Source organism: Xiphias gladius, chromosome 17, assembly GCF_016859285.1.
Source record: "Xiphias gladius isolate SHS-SW01 ecotype Sanya breed wild chromosome 17, ASM1685928v1, whole genome shotgun sequence".
In the NCBI taxonomy this organism is placed as follows: Eukaryota; Metazoa; Chordata; class Actinopteri; order Istiophoriformes; family Xiphiidae; genus Xiphias; species Xiphias gladius.
This window is the reverse complement of record NC_053416.1, coordinates 10,080,892-10,101,733: the sequence shown is the minus strand read 5'-3', so window position 1 is coordinate 10,101,733 and position 20,842 is coordinate 10,080,892. Positions and strand designations below refer to the sequence as shown.

Here is a 20,842-nt window from a genome sequence, read left to right as displayed (position 1 = left end):
ATTGGCCAATACATTTAATTTTACATAAACACATAACAAACATTTTTGATAGGGATCCCTTAAATTTGATCGTTAAAGAATTGTGGCCAAGATATGCATCGTATCTGACGTATCTGCACTGCACTTTCTTGTGACGCGGCTTTACCTGCAATAAGCTAATATCGGCCGATATACATCGGCCTGGTTAAATTATCAGTCAGGCTATAAGGTGCTTGCTTACCGGCCTGTCTTCGTGTGATGTTTTTTCAAAGCTGTCTTCTGTACTGGGTCTGCTCAAGAGATCAGAGAAACTCAGTGCGCTTATGGCCCATCGCTTCCCTCTCTCCGTCATATACTATAAAACTACAGTTTAATTCATGCCACACAAAGTGACATTCATTGGTATTTAATTACGAAATATACTCTGAATCATGTCAGCCAGTGTTGTAAGCGGGAGGCTTCTCCTACCTGAGTATTTCGAACACAGACACTCTGTGTAAATAGATGCTGGTCGGCAGCACTTCTTCGAGCTGCAGGAACAACAAACAGCAAATAGCGGAGTTACAACTGCCGAGCTTTACTGCAGGTGAACACAGTCAGAGGAAAAATTGTACAGTATACTGCAATCCAACCCAACAGCCCTTTAATTTGTCCAGACAATTTATAAATATATAAACGATTAATGTTTGCCCAAATATACTAGGTTTAGCATGTATCCAAACCTTTTTTATTATTCGATTTTTAGGTTTTATTACTTTTTCCATATAACAAAACCTAAAATTTAGCTCAATGCACCACTGTGCATTGAGCTGCATTGAGGTATGGCCTCACAAAGCAGCAAGCATGGCTGTAGACTTAAGTCTTGTTTTATCTTAGCAGGGTTTCTTCCTTTTTACCCATTTTGCAGAGTATGGTGTATGATATTTCAACAGGTTATGAAATTATCTAGCTCTTACTTCATAATCTACTGTTTAGCGGCCGAAAGTGACAGGAAGAAGAAACAGTTTCAATATTCAGAGTGTAATAGAAGGAACATTTTCCAGTCAGTTTTTACAATTGATAATATCTTGTTTTTAATTTAGTATAGTTGTTTGTTCCTTTCTTTTACCCAGTGATGTGCGATGTCTCTGGCCGTGTAGGGCTCGGTGTTGTTCCTATCATAACAGATGATGGCAAATATCAGTCTCACTTCGTAAAAGGACCATTCTGCCAAACAACCAAAGAGAATATGAGACACTATAAATATATGTGTAAATGCAAACAAAGAGTGCAAGTACAATGAAATCCAGAAACACAACATATAAAAATAATACTGATAACTGCCAAGTACAGTTTAGCATAACTCTGTTTAACATTTCGCGGTTTTGTCTCTGCTTTATTTTAATGATCTTTCGTTATAAACAAATGCATTATGATATAAAAGCAACAGGAAATGTTAAATATGATGATAATGGAAACAGTTTTTGTGGTAAAAACCAAAACTGGGGCTCTGCTTTAAAACAAAATTGAAAAATTTTGTTATGTTGTTGAACCACTTCTTCCATGCATCCTGCTAACATTTTAATATTATTGTAAAGGACGTTTCCTAATATTGAACTCTGTATTCAAATAAGTTTGATATGTTTAATGTAAAGTAAAATCAATGTACTTCTTACATATTTTGATTTAAACTGTAAATCAGTAGATTTTCTTTCTTTCTTTCATTGAGGTGTAGATATTAATCTCTTTACAGACATTAATTGATAATTAAGACTTGTGTAACTCAGACAGGATATGTCTGTTGCCTAGCAAAAAAATTATTTATAATATTCTAATAATATATTTCTATTATAAAGTTATTATTTTAAAAAAGTTATTTTGTTAAAAAAAAAATCAATATTAAGCAAATGTTATACAGAGTCATAAAAAAAGATTTTTCAATCAAACCAAGAATTTTAGGTTTACTAAAGGCTAAGAGTTACCTTTAGTTTTAAGGTGAAAATTCATTTACACATTGCAAAGAGAAAATAGCAACCTCTGATGGCTGTATGATTAATGTTTCTTAGCTTAATGTTATTGATCATATAATGGCTTCTATTTTTACTTATCTGACAAAAAGACAGGTGGTCAATATTTAATCTGAGGGCTGAGGACATGAACAAAAGGCAGCCAGCCACAGTGGCGGCCAGTAAGGTAGGAAACAGCTGTAAAACGCTTGATGAAACTGACAGACCATTTACTGCATAGAAGTGAATCAGCCACTGACTTTCCGAAGAACACATTGGGAGGCAGAGAGGGGAGAAATATTCAACTTGTCGATATTTGTATTGCTTGCAGTTGCTGTGGTAAATGTATCTTAAATAAAACATCTGACTACAGTAGAAATAATCAGAGAAAACATTCTAGTTAATGTAAAGGATGTTTTCCATTGTCTCACCACACTGCAGGCTGTAATCAGGGAGAAGAGTACCCATCCGAGTAACCCAGTTGTCCTTCTCCCACTTCACCAGGTCCCCCTCTGTGCAGATCATTGATGTAACTTCCTGTTTGCTCCGCTCTCGCCCCCACATCCGAAAAAGAGATAATTTGCCCAACATGCCGGTAAATGGAATTATCTGGATATTCCCGCCGTTCAGGAGGTGTGCCGCACCCAGAGTGAGCGTTCCATTGGGAGACAGTTTGCGGAACAAGGGGGAAAAGGAGGGAGAAGTGTCGACCGTTTGAGCTAGGAGAGTAGAAAAGCGGGTAGTGTGACACACAGAGGGGTCAAAGACAAACTAAAATGATCACAAAACCTGAAACAGCAAAATCTTTTAGTTGTCAGTCGCCCCAGAGCCAAAAGAACACATTGTAAAAACAAAAGACACTCCAGTCATCGTTGCCAAGTAATTGCCTCTGAAATGTTGACACGATTTAACTCAGAAAATGTTTGCTTGTTACAAGAGTTATATTTGAACTTGTCATGTGTCCCTATCCTTTTGCTAAACTGTGAATCTAACCTGCTTTCAGAGAGGGTCCTCCCCAATGCTCACCTTATTGAAACGGCAATAAGTGAAGTATTTACTATTAAGTATTTACACATCCGGCAGCCACTCATTTGAAATCATGTTTCTGGCCACCTGATGAATGTGAGTCCAATATTGACTCTCTTTTAGCTCTGTTTTTGGTCTGTACCAACTCCTGAGGGAAATATATCTGGCTCTTTAGCTGCTAAACGATCCACTGCCGCTGCAGCTAAACACAATGCTATGAGAGCAACTCCGTCTAGCCAGTCTACCATAATGGCCTGATTGTTGGAGTGCTGCTGGGATGGTCCTCCTTACAGTAAGCCCTCCCATCTCTGCATAGGACCTCTGAAGCTCTGTTAGAGTGACCGTTGTATTGTTGGTCAACCCACTGACCAAGGCCCTACTTGATTGTGGTTTCTCAGTTTGGCTGGGCAGCCAACTCTCTTAAGAATCCTGGTTCCAAACGTCCTACATTTCAAAGTTATGAGGCCACTGTGCTTTAGAAGTGGTTTTATACCCTCACCATGATCTATGCCTGTACAACTGTACATATACATATACACTGAGCAGCAGGACTCAGCCTCCATATCCTTAGGGACAATAAAATGTGGCCCCGAGGTAACTTAGGCTTTGAGACATCTGATATATAACACAAAGATGGTAACAGGGCAACATCAGAATGTAAAACACAAAATTGTGAGAAGCAAAAATAACTGTGCAGAACAGACCATGAAATGTTAAACCACAAGATAAATCCCACCTGCCGTCATGTCCACCAGGTTGCCGTTGACGTATAGGGTAGGTCTGTCTTTAGTATGTGACCAGGTCAAGCACAGCGAGTACCACTGTGACAGGCGAAGGTTGATCTGAGGGGCTGTCCACTCTGTCCCTAACAGCCAGACCACTAAGTGACCCCACTTCCCCCCCAAGCCCAGCTCAGCATACTGAACCTCAGGGTGACGGTACATGAAGGCGGTCCATGGTGAGGTGGGCTGGACCTAGAAATGGTTGATGAAACATTATACAAAATATGATTCATAAAGACTTGAACCGTGCAGTCCCATTGAATTTGCCCTTAAAAGTTACTGAAAGAGTAAATGTAACTTAGATCCGTCGCCAACTGTACCTCAAATTTCAGATTGAGGCAAACAGTGAACTCCTGCAGGGCAGGGATGGAGATGTGATGCCTTAATCTCCAGGGGCTGCTCCCGAAGCTGAAGTTAACCACCTCCCCCCATAGACTTAACCAACGGACTGACAACAGACACAGACAGTATACAGTACATCATTAACATGCAGCAAATAGGACTAGATCTGTAGAGCAGTGGAGAAGCGAGAAGGTGGGCTAAAAAGTGTTATCTCTCTGAAGCTGCTTTTTGTTTATTTTATAAAACCTTTTAGACTAAAGATATTATTAATCGTAACTTTCACGTCACATGATATATAACTTTGAGCCAAGTGACATGCAACTCCAGGGTCATATTATAGGATTGAAGACATATTACTTTTTATATTTACAAATCTGACATGACTGGATGGAAAACCCTGCAGTTTAAAGTCAGTAATGTCAGCATTTAGGAAAACCTCAATTGATACCACTTTAATAAAAGTGCGACTAATATTCTTTCATAGTGATGGTCGACTCGTTTGTAACTTTTTTTTCAGAGCCCAACATGAACTCTTCCACTTGTTCATTTTGTCTGACCACATAAACTAAATCAAAACGGTTTAAGTTTTTCAAAGTGAAAAACATGAAACAACAAATGTTTGACATGTGCTTGATAACTGAGGGTTGATTAATCTTCAAAATTGATTAATTTCCTGTTGATGGATAAATTGACATATTTTTACAGCACTAAATCTACCAGAACTAATTAAAAAATTGAATTGTTTTATTTTTCTTAATTTCATGGGTAAAATATATATTGAGTTAGTTACAGTAAATCATCCTGTAGGAAAAATTAAAATTCCCATCTGTGGAAGAGACTGAATGTAATGCGACACAACACCTGTACACATATTACAGCTCTGCTAACCTCTTATATTGGCTTCAACCTTTTGACCTTTCATCTGTAGCTTAGACAGACCACATATGTAACTGCGCAGCCATACAGTGTTTAACTACTGTGAACTGCGATTGTTTTAGATATTATTTACAATCAACACAGTAACTTTCTCACAGAACTTTGGGTTCAGCCATGCAGGATCTAAAAACCATAAAGATAATGAATACTTACTTTACGAGAAATAGGCTTTTATCTCCGAGAGTGAGTGTCAATTATTCTCAGTTGTCTTGTCTTCTTCATGTGTATACACAACTAGGAATTATTGTAAAATTCATTGTGACGCCCTCCTCCGATCACATTAAAGTACAGTGACTCAGTCTTCTGTTAAACTAGCAAGCTATAGCCATTTAAACCTTTAGACCTACCTCGCCCCACGGTAGAGTCAGGGCTGCTCAGCAGAAACAGAGAGAGAAATACATTCTGGAGTTTTTGAACAAAAATCATCCTGAAATTCAAAAAAAAAAGAAAAAAAGTTTATTATCTTTTCATTATTTTTCAGTAAGAAAAATCTCTGAGCATTAACTGAATACATTCAAGTTTTACAATATGCCAAAAAGGGGCTGTGGAAACATAACAATCTCCCTCCATTCAATTTTGAGTTTTAACCACCTAAACATTTGCCAACATTTGTTTTAAAGTGCAAGTATCAAGTTTTTATCATAAACACTGTCCAAGCCCTGAAATATCTGAATAAGTACTTACCTGCATGAATAAAATAATCCTTAAAGCAAAGTAGAACTGTAAAGGTAAATCCTGGTCAGTAGCGATATGTAACGCTGCAAAGGATTTAAAGTACAGCCCCGGTTTCATCCAACAAGCTCTGAGACAGAGAATAAGATGAACCACAAACCGGTCCCGGCAAACAAAGACGGTAGGACTGTGTCTGGAGTGGAGACTAGTTTCTCAACTGCTGTGACTGGTCCACTCGAGTAATTATGTGTGTATTCAGCTACGTGCGGGTGAGACACATGGAGAGGGAGGGATGGAATAGGTATGTACATATTGAATATCATCTAACCAGTCAAACAAATTAAAGTCTAAAAAAATTTAATGGACTCCCACACAAAGGCATAAGCTGAGAGGTAATTACTTTTGACAAACATCCGCTGTTTTCTTTAAACACACCTGCGTACTGACCTTTGGTAGGATGGTACCTGTCTTTGTGTGTAATGTAACTATCTGTGTTAAGTGAGCAACATAAAGAAATTTCATCAATCTTTGCAAAATTTATAGTAAAACCACAATTGTTTTCTGTCGACAGGCTCCAGAAAAAGCTTTGATGTTTCGCTTCCTTTTATATGGGAAAATATATTTTAAACAGTTCAGTCCCCAGTTCCCAAGGAGCAAAATTCATGCAAAAGGTCTTTACCTACATGTGACACGGTAGTAACGGCAAATGGTGTGCAAATGTTTCACAGTTTGCTGTATAACATGGACCCTTAAAATCTATGTTCAGTCAATGAAAACAATGTAATGCTCAGTTTTGTGGAAAGTTTATTTCATTTTAGCAACACACTGAGGCATGCAGTTTGCATGTATTCCAATTTGATATCTATTTTCCATCTTTCCTTTGAGGGGAAAATGGTTTAGAAAAGTGCATATAAGCTTATTTACTTGAAAAATACAATAAGCATAATAATCCCCTGGCAATTAGCAGTTACAGTTATAGATATAATTTTGATTATTTAAAAAAAACAAAACACTTTTTGGTCATAGCAAAATATCACCTTTCAAACGTAGGAAGAACAAGACATTAAAGGTGCTGACATAAGCAGTATTTTTGTGCTAAAAAGATGAAAAAAACACAATTAAAACAATGCCAATTTATACATTTATGTCAAATGTACGTCTCATCTAACAGCAACAGACAAGCATCGATTTCTGAAACTACAAACTAAACTCTTACACTGTGCTAACACTTGAGCATACGCTGTGCTCACGACCATCGACTGCCGCAAAACAAAAATAAAACAAACCAAGAGACAAAAGAAAACTTAATGACTGCTTAGACTGCCGCTAGACAGTGACCGGGCCCTGCATCACTACTTGTTGCCGCAGTCGGTGCAGAGGATGTCTCTCCCCTTGGTTACAAAAGGCTTGTTGGACAGACTGAGGGAGCATCTCTTACAGTTGAAGCAGTATTCGTGCCAGGAGCTGCCCTCGTAGTTCACAACGTTCACCCCTTTACCAAAACCTGTGAGGAGAGTAGAGTTAGAGACCGAGTTTATCAGTTGGTTTACCGGTAAGCACCGTCCGCTGAGCTTTTATTTCCTCCATCTTTCTCTACTTCGGCTACTGCTATCTCAGAAACTTTGTGGACATGTGGATATGTACACCATTAACCTGGTACGGTATTTTCCCTCATGAGTTGATTTTTAAAAGGCACAACTGTACTCTAAACTCATTGTTGAAATTTCTTAGTGATAAACATGTCCATTTTTGACTTTGCGAGCTGACAGAGACCGTCCAGATTAGGTCTTGTCTCTGTGACGCTGGACCCCCTCATTTCGGGAGGGGCCACAGGTTAAACGTGGCCTCGACGATCTTCATTCAGAGGTTCCAGCCCCTGAATTTGGACACAACCATCACTTGTCAAAGCAAAAGTTCATCACTTTGGGAAATACACTTATTTTCTCTTTTTGAGAGATAGATGAGAGGCTGGTAAGTGATGCCACTTTCATATATGCCTGTTAAAAAATGAGGCTACAGCCAGTAGCAGTCCTGGTGCAAAACACTTAAGCCGCTGGAACGTGTGACCACACCAGAGATCTCTGGGGATTGTAGTCTCAAACTGGGGCAGCAATTTAGAGACAGTGCATAGATGAGTTCTTGAAGAAGATCAGTTAACCAAAAGCTTGCCTCAATAAATGAACATTGCACATGTTGGAGTATTGGACATATTGGACTAGATTAATAACTGACCGGCATAAAATATTTTTGAATACAGTGTTTAAGAGAAAAATTCAGTGTGTTCATAAATTAGTCATTGTGTGCTGCCCTGTCAATGTTAACTCATTGCTATTTTTTAATGTCCTAATCTTAACTTTTAATTTATGTTCACCTGTGATGGGGTTTTGGCAGCCGCTGCATTTCTTAGCCACAGAGCTCTTGTAGCAGTCGACACAGAAGACCTGGTCCTGGTGGTTGGTGAAACTGGACCCTGCCAGAGGCTTTGAGCAGGAGCTGCACACGAAGCAGTGGCTGTGCCACGGCTGGTCCTGGTAGTTCACTCCTCCGGAGGTGATAGGCTGGAGACAGATGGAAGAGAAAAGCTAAGTAACAAAAGCAATATTACTCTAATACTCTTTTTTTTTTTTTTTTAATCAATGCAGTTTTCAAGGCAACACAGAGATATAGTAATCCTTAGAGAACTGTTAGAAAAGAAATGTTAGTTCATAACGCAGCAACCACCATCTTGAATTTTAACCTCCCCCTAACATACTATTCTAATCTCTAACAATCACAGTCTTTAACATTTAAAAAGCAATATACCAGGGAAAAACCAAAATAATAATATTTAAAAAAAAAAAAGTCATATCCCTTTAAGGCTGTTTGTCTTTATCCTTTTGCTTTAAGGACGAATGATGGAGGAGGTTTGGCCGGTCGCCGGTTAGAAAAAAAATTACCTTTTTGCAGCCGACGCAGTGTTTGGCAAACTTCTTGTCATAGCAGGGGCTGCAGTAAATGTCGTTTCCTTTAGAGAGGAAACTCTGCGACGCTATCGGTCGCTTACAGGTGCAACAGGTGAAACATTCATCGTGCCAAGAGTTGCCTTTGTACTCCACACTCTCTGTGCCTGCAGGGGACAAGAAAAAGGGTTGATGCTACAGAGTGCAATCTGCAGATGGCCACTACAGTTCAAACTCCATATGATAAATATTTTCAACAGTGGCCTGGTGCCATAAACGTAGATACAGCTGTCATGTATATACTTCAATGTTTTGATGACTTTGTCAGATTTTTTTTTTTTCTTTGGATTTTAATTTGTAGTTTCCAACTGGGAAATGATTACTCACGGGTCTTTGGTTTTAAGCACCTAATTGCATCGACCAGTGGGCTGGTCTCCCTCCAGCACAGTGCTTCTTTGTTAAGGTTACAAAATCGGGGTTTCCAGGTCATCGGTCTTACCAGCCAGTATGGGTTTATAGCAGCAGTGGCAGCGCGGAGCATCCTCTCTGGAGCAGCACTTTCCACACATGATGCGGTCGTCCTTGGTGCTGAAGGGCTCGTTGGCCAGAGGCTTGTAACATTTGGCACAACGGAAACACTCCTCATGCCAGTATCGGCCCTTATGGCTGAGCTCCTGATGGAGGAAGAGAGGGAGGCTTTCTTCAAAGGTACGTGGAAAGGAAAAAAGGGGGGGGGGGCGTAACACTGTGAAACTGAATGGACCCAATGAGAAATGCATCTCATCTCACCTTCGTTTCCACAGAGATCGGTCGATGGCACTCGGCGCAGGAGTTGGCGCAGAACTTGGTGTGGCAGCGGACACACACCGGCCTGCCCTCACTGCGAACGAACCTCTTCCCCCCGAGGTCTTCCCGACAGTAGAAGCAGTGCGAGCTCTCTGCCATCGTCACACCGAGGGAGGCTCTCGCCTGTAGACGGACAGAGGGAGAGGAGAGGCAAGGTAAAATCCTGCTCGTCCTGAGGTCAACATGTAGAGATCACGTTAAAATCGATGCTGATTTGACGACTGCAACTAATAATGACTTTAATAATTCTGTGGTCCACAAAATGTCAAAAAATGCTCATCATAATTTCCCTAAGGTGGCAACCGAAACCCAAAAGTATTCACTTTATACTTCATATTTGTCGAGCTCTGACCAGCAAATGTTTGGCATTTCAACATCATAGATGGCTGAATTTGGCGTCTTTGTCACATCGTAGAAGGCCACCGACAACCTCCACACCCAGGGCCGCTGGTGGTACATTTAGTGTGACTGATGAGAAAGAAAGAGTTTCAGAGAAGTCCCTCCGAGTGCGGTGATCGTTGCTGATCGGCTGCTCTCCTTCACTTCCTCTGACACTGTAATATTTATGTTCAGTGCAAGCACCCAGGCATCCATGTCAGCTCCGGTTTGGGTGCCGTGTTGTTTCTACTGCTAAATCAGCTGCTCTCGGTGGCAACGGCTGACCCGAAATGACTTTCACATGTATTCAAGTATGTCAACGTGAGGAGGCGACCACCACACGGGGGCGTTGGTGGTACACTTAGTGCGACTGAAGAGAGAGAAAATGATTTCACAGAAATGAACACTCTGATATTTCCTGCTGCAGCAGATTAGAGGCCTCTCGTCACTTGCTCTGACACTGAAATATTTGCTCTGTGTAAGAGCATAGCAACCAGTTGCACATATCCCTGTTTGCGTGTGTCCACCTGTGTGTTTGCAGACGTGTACAGCCTTCGTGTACAGTGTGTTATATGTTCCTCCTCACCCTCACATCTTATCTACTCCCAATAAAACAGCTCATACAACCGATAACTTGGGCAATAAAGTCTGACGGCTGCTTTGAGAGGCAGAAAAATGACCAACAACACATATTTGAACAATGAACTTTAATTTGCTGTCATATAAAATCTTTTTTCAGGTTTTTAAACCAGATTAAATTTACAAATCCCTGTCCCAGAAACTAATTTTCTCACTGTGCTATAAGCCAACTTGATTATTAGTCACTAAAACTCAAGTTCTTAGGTCAAGCTATGAGTAATTTATTTTCTTTTATAGTTACAGATTAAATTTTTCATTCAAAATATGATAAACTAATAAAATGCCGCTTACACATCAATATATTGGTATTTATGATCCAATGATATAATATATAATAGTATAACACTCACAGGGGCCTGAAATTCAGAATAATTAGCAGTGTTACAATTGATAAATGAAGTAAATTTTTCCTAAATTACGTCTGTTCTTCAGGACCTGTACTTTTAATGGAGTATTTTTACATTGTGGTATTGGTAGTTTTACTTAAGTAAAGGATCTGAATACTTCTTCAGCCACTGTCCAAGCCCAACTCGGTACTGTTCAAGTTAAATTGGACAGCTTTGTCTTCAGCATCCTTACATCGCACATAAACTTCCTAAACATAGAACCAAAATCACCACGTCGCTCGCCAAACGCAAACTCCGATCGCAGAGCTGTGATTACGGGGTCCGGATTTTCAGATGGTAAATGATACACAACATGATGGCAAAATCACGGCTACACAAATGCACAGAAACGTGGAGGAAGAGATGGATAAAGTCAGTTATTTTTCCCACATCAAGTTCATGCTGGCTGACCGCGAGGTATTCTCACAAACTGCTGGGATGAGAGCTGAGGGTGTGTGTGAGTGTGTGTGTGTGTGTGTGTGTGTGTGTGTGTGTCTTGTGTCCACACAATAAGATGAACACATGAAGGAATGCCTGGTATGACTAATGTGGTGAGATCTGGAACGACGACAACTCTTTGACAGAACCTCCACACGCACGCACGCGCATACACACACACACACATACTCACACACACACACACACACACACACACACACACACACACACTCATTCAACCTCATGCATGGACCACTCCCTAGGAAACCATGAAAACCACAAACTATAGCGTTTGCCTCCTGGTTGGAGCAGCATGTCAGCACAGATTCACGAGGAAGTTCTGCTTTTTAGGGTCGGAATGTTTGCATTTGCAAACATTCAAATCCCCCCTTTTCTTGTGACTTTCCTTAAGCTCTCAGAAAAGGCCAGAGATGGGCCAGGGATTAGTTTTTATAGACAAGGCCCGACGGAATTGGGTATTTTTTTTTTTTTATGCTGATACCTGTTCTGATGCTTTAGGAGGGGAAATCGCGGATGTCTTTACTCTTTATCGGTAACAGCTGTGCCGAGGTAGTTGTTGGCCGTCTGTCAGGTCCCATAACTTGAACTTAAATAAAGAACTTGTAATACAAGTTGTTCCAGTTTGAAAATCCCTTCCCCTGAACTTTCTTTTTTTAAGCCTAGAAATCATTATTTAAAGGTTTTAGGTTAAAAATAGAGGTTAAAGTCCGAGTAGGGATCTGGGAGGATGGTGACACATTGACATTAGAGCTGTGACCTTTATATTTGTCCCTGTTGTCTCTCCTTTTTTTGGTCTCTGACTTTTAATATTCAGTGCTTTTAGAGCTCATTATTTTCAGCTCTGCTCTTAATGATTTAACAAGACTAACAGTCTTTGTGAGATAAATTTAGCTAAAGGCTAACATCAGCGTGCTAACATGCTCATAATGACAATATTAACATGCATGGCACTAAACAGGAACAACGTTTATCATGTCTGCCATTGTAGTTTAGCGTGTTAGCATGCTGACATTTACTCATTTGCACTAAACACAACAAGTACAGTAGAGGCCGACAGGGATGTCTCAGATTTGGTCCCAAACCAAAGTATTGGACGAATTGAGATTTTGGCCTGATGATGGTGTTAGATGAAAATTTGTATTTCTGCACCAAATTTCATGATCTTCAGACCCATGCATGCTCGTGTGGCTAAAAATACCTACCGTTTGCAGCCCAAGTATTCCGTAGTTGAACAATGTCTTTTTGAAAAGCTTAGAGCGACTCAGTGGCGCTTTAGTGTATTTTTTTTCCCATTTGACTAACTGACCTCGTTTGCTCTAAATTGCTCTGAACTGTGTCCTCTGGCAGCAGTAACGAAACAAAAAAAAAAGCAACTGGTTAAAAATACTGCTTCATTTAAAACTTTCATTTTTTCCATCGAGACAGTGGTAAAAAAACTGAAAGTGATGAGCCTTACATGTCTTTTAATTTGATTCTTTTAAGTGTATGTAATTGAAACTGTTAATATGCAAAGAAAATAACATTTTACTCTGTTATTTACAATGTTTTTATGTGGTCAGTAGCTGACAGCACAACATGCAGTAACAAAAGATAGATCTGAGCAGTCCCCCTTAGGCTTAAGCAGTTTTCACACATTTTAGTTTGTTACCCAGAGTCTGACAGAGATCTGTGTTTGAGGTTAAAGGTGCTACTGTTAATGAAGTTGATTAAATAACTTCTTTTGTGGTCGCGTCTCCCCGACAGACAATTCCGCGGCAAACTGAGGCCGACATCGTGCGGAGCGGGCATACGTCTTCCTTTCAGTGACCTGCTAATTCGTTACTTATTAATGAAAAACCTGCGGCTGGTTTATTTGTTCGCTGGGGCAACTCATCCATCTCCACTGGAAGACAGCAAGTCCGGGCCAGACAAAGACGACACTCATCTGGTATTTACCTGTTATAATCTATCTACATCCACTTCTCGCTCTATTACTCCCTGCCTCTCAACTAATAGGAATTAATTTATAACTTTCTTCGCTTGTTTTTTCCTCAAAAGTGCACGGACAAACTTAGTAGGTACGACGTGTGTATATAGGCCACAGCTACATGAAGTACTGTGTTGGATATATGATGGTAGTAAGAATGTTTGGCTAACAGCCTCATGAAAATGTTATCTGATGGGAGCCGGACAATGGCTGACAGGAAGCGAGCCAGTATCCACACAGGTTGGAAGAAAATAAATCAGCTTTCACTGACGTCAGGCGCCTCCGAGGACAGTGTTGCTACATGTCTTCACTTTGTTTTTCTGCAGTAAATATTCTTGCTATGTCACCGTGGCATGACACCGCGTTATACATCATTTTCTCCTCTCCAAACTGCCAATACAAAACTGTAATGTTTGATCACCATGGAAACAGCTCAGGGGGAAATCAAGCTGCGTCATGCAGTCGAAGCTGAAGGCAGGGCCGAGGACAGCGCTGCAGCCAAGGAAAACTCTCTGTGTACTTGTGTTAATCACACTGTGGGGACGTTAATCTGTTCATAAAGTCACATCATAGGGACTCGAAACCCAGCGCACCCCCCCCAGGGTAAACATTACATCTTATGGTTAAGACTTGTTCCTCGGTTCATGTAAGGGTTGGGGTGCAGCATGTACTGGTTATGGTTAAAAGATAAGGCTGATGTTATTCTACATTTTTCTTACTGTCGTCAGTAACAGGAGCAAACTGCATATTTGTTTGGGACTATTTTCAGTCAGAGATAATGACTCAAAATAAACTGGTGTCCATGTTCATGGTAATGAAGGGACATCGTGGCTCACTGACGTGTTTTCAAATAGTTTTTGACAACAATGGAGGTCTATGGTCGAGAGGATTAAGTTATATCAGGCTAGCAGGATACATAGGTCATACTCCTTAGGATCAGTTTATTGTTCCTTTTGGTCCAATCGTGGAATTTTTTGGCAGTGGGAAAAACCACCAGCCTTATCCTGTAAGTTGATTTAAGTCTCCATGCAGTCCGCAGCCACTCAATTTAAAGCATTTCAAAACTACCACGCATTTTTAACTTGAAATTTCTTCCGAATCCCTTCATCTCCTGCTTTTTTCCGTTTTTGCTCTCTGTGTTTTTTGTTCACCCTTTCACACCTCAGTTTAAGTTTCAGCCACCTGACTGCAACGATGACAAACCCCAAACCTACCACGCTGCTGTTGGAAATCTATGGTGTAAAAATAGAGCGCCGAGAGGTGACATCATGTCCTGTGTACGAGAAGAGAATCACGCCCATGTTTAAAAACACACGGGGGGATGAGAAGGAGGCATAAAAACAAAGAAACACAAAGTGAGTGGGGGTGAAATCGGCCAGGGCAAACATGACCATACAAACTGAAACTGTGTGTATTATTTTAGAGTGTCTGCATGTACCAACCATCTGTGTATGTCCCTGTGTGTGTGTGTCTGTGTGTCTGTGTGTGTTGGCATGAGCTTATCGCGGAAGAATGTAGTGGAAAACTGGGAAACAGGAAGTCTCCATCAGAAGGGTGAAGTTGGCACCATCCAGCCACACACACACACACACACACACACACACACAGTGAATTCCTTCATGTACTGGCTATTAATAAGTTTACATTAACATCTCATTAGTTCCTGCAGATCCGCATCAACGTACACCCTGGCTGAACTTATATTACATTCAGTGTGCTGCAGGTGTGACCTCAGTGCAGACTTGCCTCTGAAAAATGTCTGACTCTTTAATCATTGATTCGGTATGGCAGCGAGTAGAAGATATCACTTAGTGGGACTTCCCGTTGGTTTAAAAAAAGATTCGGGTTGGAACAGTGAATGTACAAAATATTCATCTCGTGTCCATCTTGATACTGAGCTGCAATTCCCATCTGAGCTGTTTTAATGCTTAAAAATGTGTCTTCAGCTTGTCTGTTCCTCTTGATCTACATTTCCTCCCACCCTAATACTAATGCGGAATTAAAGTTTGGAATAAATAAGGAATAATGGCTTTTAGATGGATTCACCTCCTCAGTGTAACGGGTCACTTATTGCTTAAATGTCGAGGCAACTCATGAGAGACGACGCGATGTTGTGATGGCTGGGAAAGAAATGGCCTTTAAATTGTGGAAGTCTAAAGGGTTTTGGTTGGAACTTATTAATGGACGTTACAAGATCGTGTTTGGACGTTCGGCTGCTTTAAGGGATAATACTTAATGGGAAAATACACCCAAAACTTCAGCATCTCACAAAGATCCAGTTGAATAACAAAATTATGGCTGCAACTAAAAATGTATTTTCATTATCGATTAATCATTTCATTTCTTAATTAATTAATTAACTAATTGTTTGTTCTATAAATGTCAGAAAATAGTGAAAAATGCCCCAAAAAAACCCAAAAAACCAGCAAAAATCATAATTTTAGAGGCTGGGACCAGGAGATTTTTGCCCTTGTTGTTTTGAAAAATGATTTAAGCGATTAAAAATGATTTAAGCGATAATAAATTTGATGTAGATTAAGCCTCTTTTTACTTTGACTAATCTATAACCACTAATCGTTTCAGCTCTAAAATATTTACTGCATATCTCACCTTAAAATTTGTTTAAAATATTCTGCATTGTAAACTTAATTTCACATTTTTTTTTGTCTTTCAGAATGAGGCAGCAAGAGCTTTTTACAAAACTCACAATTCTGCGTCGGTCCCAGAAAAAGAAATCCATCGGAGAAGCTGAAGAGATGCATCAATGTCTGAACCAGCAAAAGCCTCCAAAGACCAGAATGCACTGCATCACCGATACCTGTGAGTAAGAAGCTGCCCTCATAAACAGGCTGAAATTTTCACAAACTAGTTGGTTGCTAGGTTTTATTTAAAGTATAATGTATGGCTTCCCTGGGTTGTGTCAAATATTCTGGGAAATGTTGGAAATGACAGAAAAGAATGTACCAGACTCATAATATAAATAATGGCAATGCTTTCTTTCTCCAATCAAGGCAGTTTTAACGTGAATTACAAAATGACTCAATGGAAAACCAAATTGCTTAAACCTACTTTAACTGTTTGTTTTTTGGGCTTAATTAATTAGTTAATTTATTTAATCGTTTATTTTTTCCGGCCTATTTGCCTATTTAGCAGACACTGAGCTATATGAGCATTCATTTCGAGTCGTTTATCCATCCAACCGAATATTCACTCTTCTTTGAGCTCCGTTTTAGTCTTTACGAACTCCCTCGGGAAATATATGGCTTTTTAGCTGCTAAATACTCAACTATGTTCACCGACAAACATAAAGTGACTTTATCGGAGCTTTTTTGTTTGTTTTTTTGTTTGTTTTTTGCTGGAAGCTGCTGTCTGCTGCAGATGAAAGTGACGCAGATGAGAGCAGTGAACCAAAGCAGTAAAGCTGTGGGGCCATAAAACCAAAACAATAGGCTCAAGACGCTAAAAAGCTCTGTAGAGCTGAGGTTGACAGTAGAGTTGGGTGATGATTGTCTGTGGGTTTGTCATGAGCAACACACAGTCATTTGATCCATTGTTGATATAAAAATGTTACTTCGAGCAGCTTTAAAAGGTCACAGGATCTCCTTATCATGGTCCAACTGGAACAACAGTACTCTGGGAGAGTTCCTAACCCTAATTCCAATCATGCTATCTCAAAAATAAATACAAATCAGTATTTGAAATTGAGCAAGCGAGTTGGGTCAAACAATTTTTACTCCGCAACAGCCTGCAAAGAAATCTAATTGTTTAATTTGGCTCTGGTGAGCCACATTCCAGACACTGGAATAGAGCCGATACAACAGATCTGAGTCGTGTAGAGTGAGGTCAAAAAACCTGGCATGTCTCACTACAAGAGGACAGACATGATGGTTTTACCAGAGGCTCCTGGTTAGCTGTACTCAACCTAACTCGCTTTGCCTTGAGTTACACACAATGTTTCTGCAGAGTCTTCTGTTCTCTCCTTTATCGCCCTCAGTTTTCAGCTCAGTAACTGAGATGCCTTTCAGAACAGAGCAGCTGACAAAACTAAAAACCTTCAGCATCAGAGTGTGTGTGTGTGTGTGAACCCTTCCCACATCAGACTAGTCCGTCCTGGCCCTACTGAAGGTTCAAAGCTAACGGGGAAATTTCATGTTAAAATGATGATATGGACATTTAAGCCCTCAGTGCTGTCTCGGGGGCCTGTTTGCTTTCGAACTGTTCTAATCTCCCTTCATAAATCTCCATCCAGCAAAATCCCCCCGAATCCCAGTTTCTAACCATTTCTCCAGATTCTTGCCCTAACAATGAACACACTAGACCCTTACTTGAACAGAGCCGTTTCTAAACGAATGCCAAACATAACAATTTCTGTGTTGAAATATAAATCCATTTGAAATATTTAAAAAAAAAAAAAAAAAAAAAAATTCCTTTCAGGGGAACAAACATTAGATCACTTACCATCAATTTAACGGTTAAACCACAGGGCAGAGGGAACTCACAGATGGTTGACAAATTTAATCTGTGTGTGTTAAGCTTTCTCCACGCATTTATTGTGATTTTCGACAAATTTTTTCGCCCATCTGTTACTATTTATAAGCTTAAAGGAACAGTTTGACATTTTGGGAAGTACGTTAAATGGCTTTCCTGCTAAGAGTTAGATGAGAGGATCAATACCACTCTGTTACATAGGAGGCTACGGCTGGGAGATGCTTAGTTTAGCTTTAACTTAACATTTAAACTGGAAATGGGGAACCGGTTAACCGGGCTCGGTCCAAAGTTAACAAAAAAATCTGCCTAATAGCACCTCTAAAGCTCTCTAATTAACACACTATATCTCATTTGTCTAATCTGTACATAAAATGAAGCGTACAAATTACAAGTCGTGGGTTTACCAATCTTCACCGATTGCACGGTGACGGCAAGACTCCAGGGACTCACTGCTCCAGGCCAGGAAATAGTCCCGCATGTAAATCCCTGTAAAACCAAAACCTGATGTTTTTACACTTTGGATTTTTGTTCGGATTAAACAAACAAGATATGGCGGATTGCTTTGTGACCTTTAGAGTTGCTGTTATGCTGATTTTTTTTTTTTTTTTTTTGGATGGAGCCAGGCTAGCTGTTTCCCCCGTTTCCAGTCTTTATGCTGAGCCGAGCTGACGTGTCCTGGCTGCAGCTTCATATTCAAAGGTCCGATATGCAGGAGACTCGAAGGCAAAACCCCTCTGCTCCCCCATCCCCTCCCTCTCCTTGCCCCGTTACACTCCACCTAGCTCCTCACCTACATCCTTGACGTGTTCGCCATCTCAGCGGATGCAGGAACGGCGAGATTACTAGCCCTACGTCTTGATCGACAGCCGTGAGCTCCCTCCCCCTGACCCTGGCCTTCCCAGAGGGGAACGTCGCTGCAACGCTGCCAGGCTGTTCAATGAGTCTGGGTCACAGACAGCACCTCTCCACTTTAAGATGTGTTTTGGAGCATATGTCAAGTTAAAAATGTTAGAAAAAAAAGTTGCACACTGTGGCTTTAACAAGCAGATATGAGAGTGGTGTCGACGCTGTTATGTAGCTCTTGGCAAGAAGTGAACCACGTTAATCACACCCTCTGATTAACGTAGGCACAGCCAAAGACATTACAACAGGTTTTAATGGCTGCAGGTCAAAGATAAAAGACTGCCAAGTTGCCAGAACGTTAAAACTGCATAAATCCATTCAGATCTCCGTTTTGAAAACTAAAAAAAAAGCGAGTTTACTATCGGGGGTCAATGAAAAGGAAAAAAAAAAACACAGTGTGCCAGTATCCCATTTACAATCTCTGCTATTAAAATCACAACAGGCAAGACACAACAGGGAGTTACCATAACATGAAGTCAGACAAATTGTTTTATGACAAAGTTTTATGAGCCCGTGATGTATTTTATGGGACTGAGCTCACGGTAATTTCTTTAACAGGCGGGCACCAGCTTTGACTCCAAACTACAAACTTCAGCGAAAGGTCAGTCACACACACGGGTCTTGGTTTACTTACTGTCTGTGTGTGTGTGTGTGTGTGTGTGTGTGTGTGTGTGTGTGTGTGTGTGTGTGTGTGTGTCTGCATGTGTGCTCGTACGTGCAGTCAGAAATTAGCGCGATACTACAAGTACTTCCATATGACTGTTAGAATCAGCGGCGCTATAAAGCCTACATCCGAATATTTTATCATGAGATGTTGCAACATTTGTGAAGGCAGTATTTCACAATGTGCAACAAGGTGTTTGCTTCTGTAACCTTACTGGGAAATATCTCCTTCCCCATTTCAGTCTTGACTGGACTGAAAAATGACATTTTCGTTAGCAAATTTATGAGTAATCCAAGTTTCCTTGCTATGACTTGAGGGTTGCAGTTAGACTGAAGACTTCAAAAACCCCAAAAACTTGGGAGAAAGAGGTCAATCGCACCTATATGGATCTCGAATTCATATAAAAAAAAAAAAAATCACACACACACTCGCATGCAAGCACGCACACACAACACACAGGACAGTGAAAAGGAATTGTAATTGACCTCTGTGATGCTTTTTTTTTTTTTTTTTTGCCTCAGCAGTTCCATCATTGGGTGAAAAAAAAAAAAAAAAAAAAGGAGACCTCCTAACTGGAAACAGATTTCAGGAGCTGCCCAGGCTTCCACAAGTCAGCATGTAACTCTAACCCACACACACACACACACACACACACACACACACACACACTTATAGAGACAGACACTCAGCCAACGCCCCGGACAACTATAAGGCTTGTTTCCTCTCCAGATATAAAAATGCTGCTTTGCAAGTGAAGTGTTTGTGAAATCTTAAGATGTGATGTGTGTGTGTGTGTGTGTGTGTGTGTGTGTGTGTGTGTGTGTGTGAGAGAGAGAGAGAGAGAGAGAGGAGCAGAGTAACATGCTACTGTACGATTTGCTGGTGGGACATATTGTATTGGTGATCTGCTCAGAGATCAGTAACTTTATTGCCACATCTTTACGGTGGGTTAAGAAAAGGTGTTTGGAGAGAATCTCACCAGGCGTGACATTACCGCTGCATGCTCAGAGTGGAAACTGCAAAACAGACCTAGAGTAGAGTTTTGTCTAAGAACAAGTTTTAGGAGACGGAGGTTCGGTTGGACTGCAGAGCAATAAACGGCGGACCTCGTCAGCCATCTTACCGGGTTCCGGGTGATGTCTGCAGCGGTGGATGAGCGGCTCCTTGGAGGCAGCGGAACTCCGCTTTAACGAGACCCTCACGCGTTTTAAATACCACAGTCTGCGGCTGCGTCAAGTTGGACGCACACGACGAGGCTCAGACCGGAAGTACAGTCGTTCAGTTTTCGAAGGGGATAAAAAAAATGTGACGCTCGAAAAGAAGCGGGGAATTTACCTTCAAAATAAAAGTCTGTGACCTTTTGAAAATACAGTAAATGTGACGTTCACTCTCAGCAGCTTTTGAGAAATTTGTGTGAACATGCTAAAAAGACTTCAGTCTCCTTATACTTGT

At 40.6% G+C, this 20,842-nt stretch overlaps 1 protein-coding gene and 1 long non-coding RNA gene across 3 annotated transcripts; one reads left to right on the top strand and one right to left on the bottom strand.

Annotated features, from left to right (window-relative positions):
* Positions 1-6,518: 6,518 nt before the first annotated feature.
* LOC120803120 (four and a half LIM domains protein 1-like) lies at positions 6,519-20,631 on the bottom strand. Its single transcript, XM_040151463.1, has 6 exons — positions 20,514-20,631; positions 9,451-9,630; positions 9,161-9,335; positions 8,659-8,828; positions 8,094-8,280; positions 6,519-7,226 (listed from the first exon to the last, which is right to left on the bottom strand). Exons 2-6 carry the CDS (start codon positions 9,604-9,606, stop codon positions 7,075-7,077), a joined length of 840 nt encoding a protein of 279 aa, XP_040007397.1. The 5' UTR covers positions 9,607-9,630; positions 20,514-20,631; the 3' UTR covers positions 6,519-7,074.
* Positions 13,151-19,945, top strand: LOC120803121. 2 transcript variants are annotated; one of them, XR_005709293.1, is made up of 5 exons: positions 13,151-13,296; positions 14,508-14,690; positions 16,010-16,155; positions 19,285-19,327; positions 19,912-19,945. It is a non-coding gene; the product is annotated as an uncharacterized LOC120803121 (long non-coding RNA). The 2 variants fall into 2 exon arrangements; XR_005709292.1 differs by having other exon boundaries at positions 14,508-14,889.
* Positions 20,632-20,842: the final 211 nt, after the last annotated feature.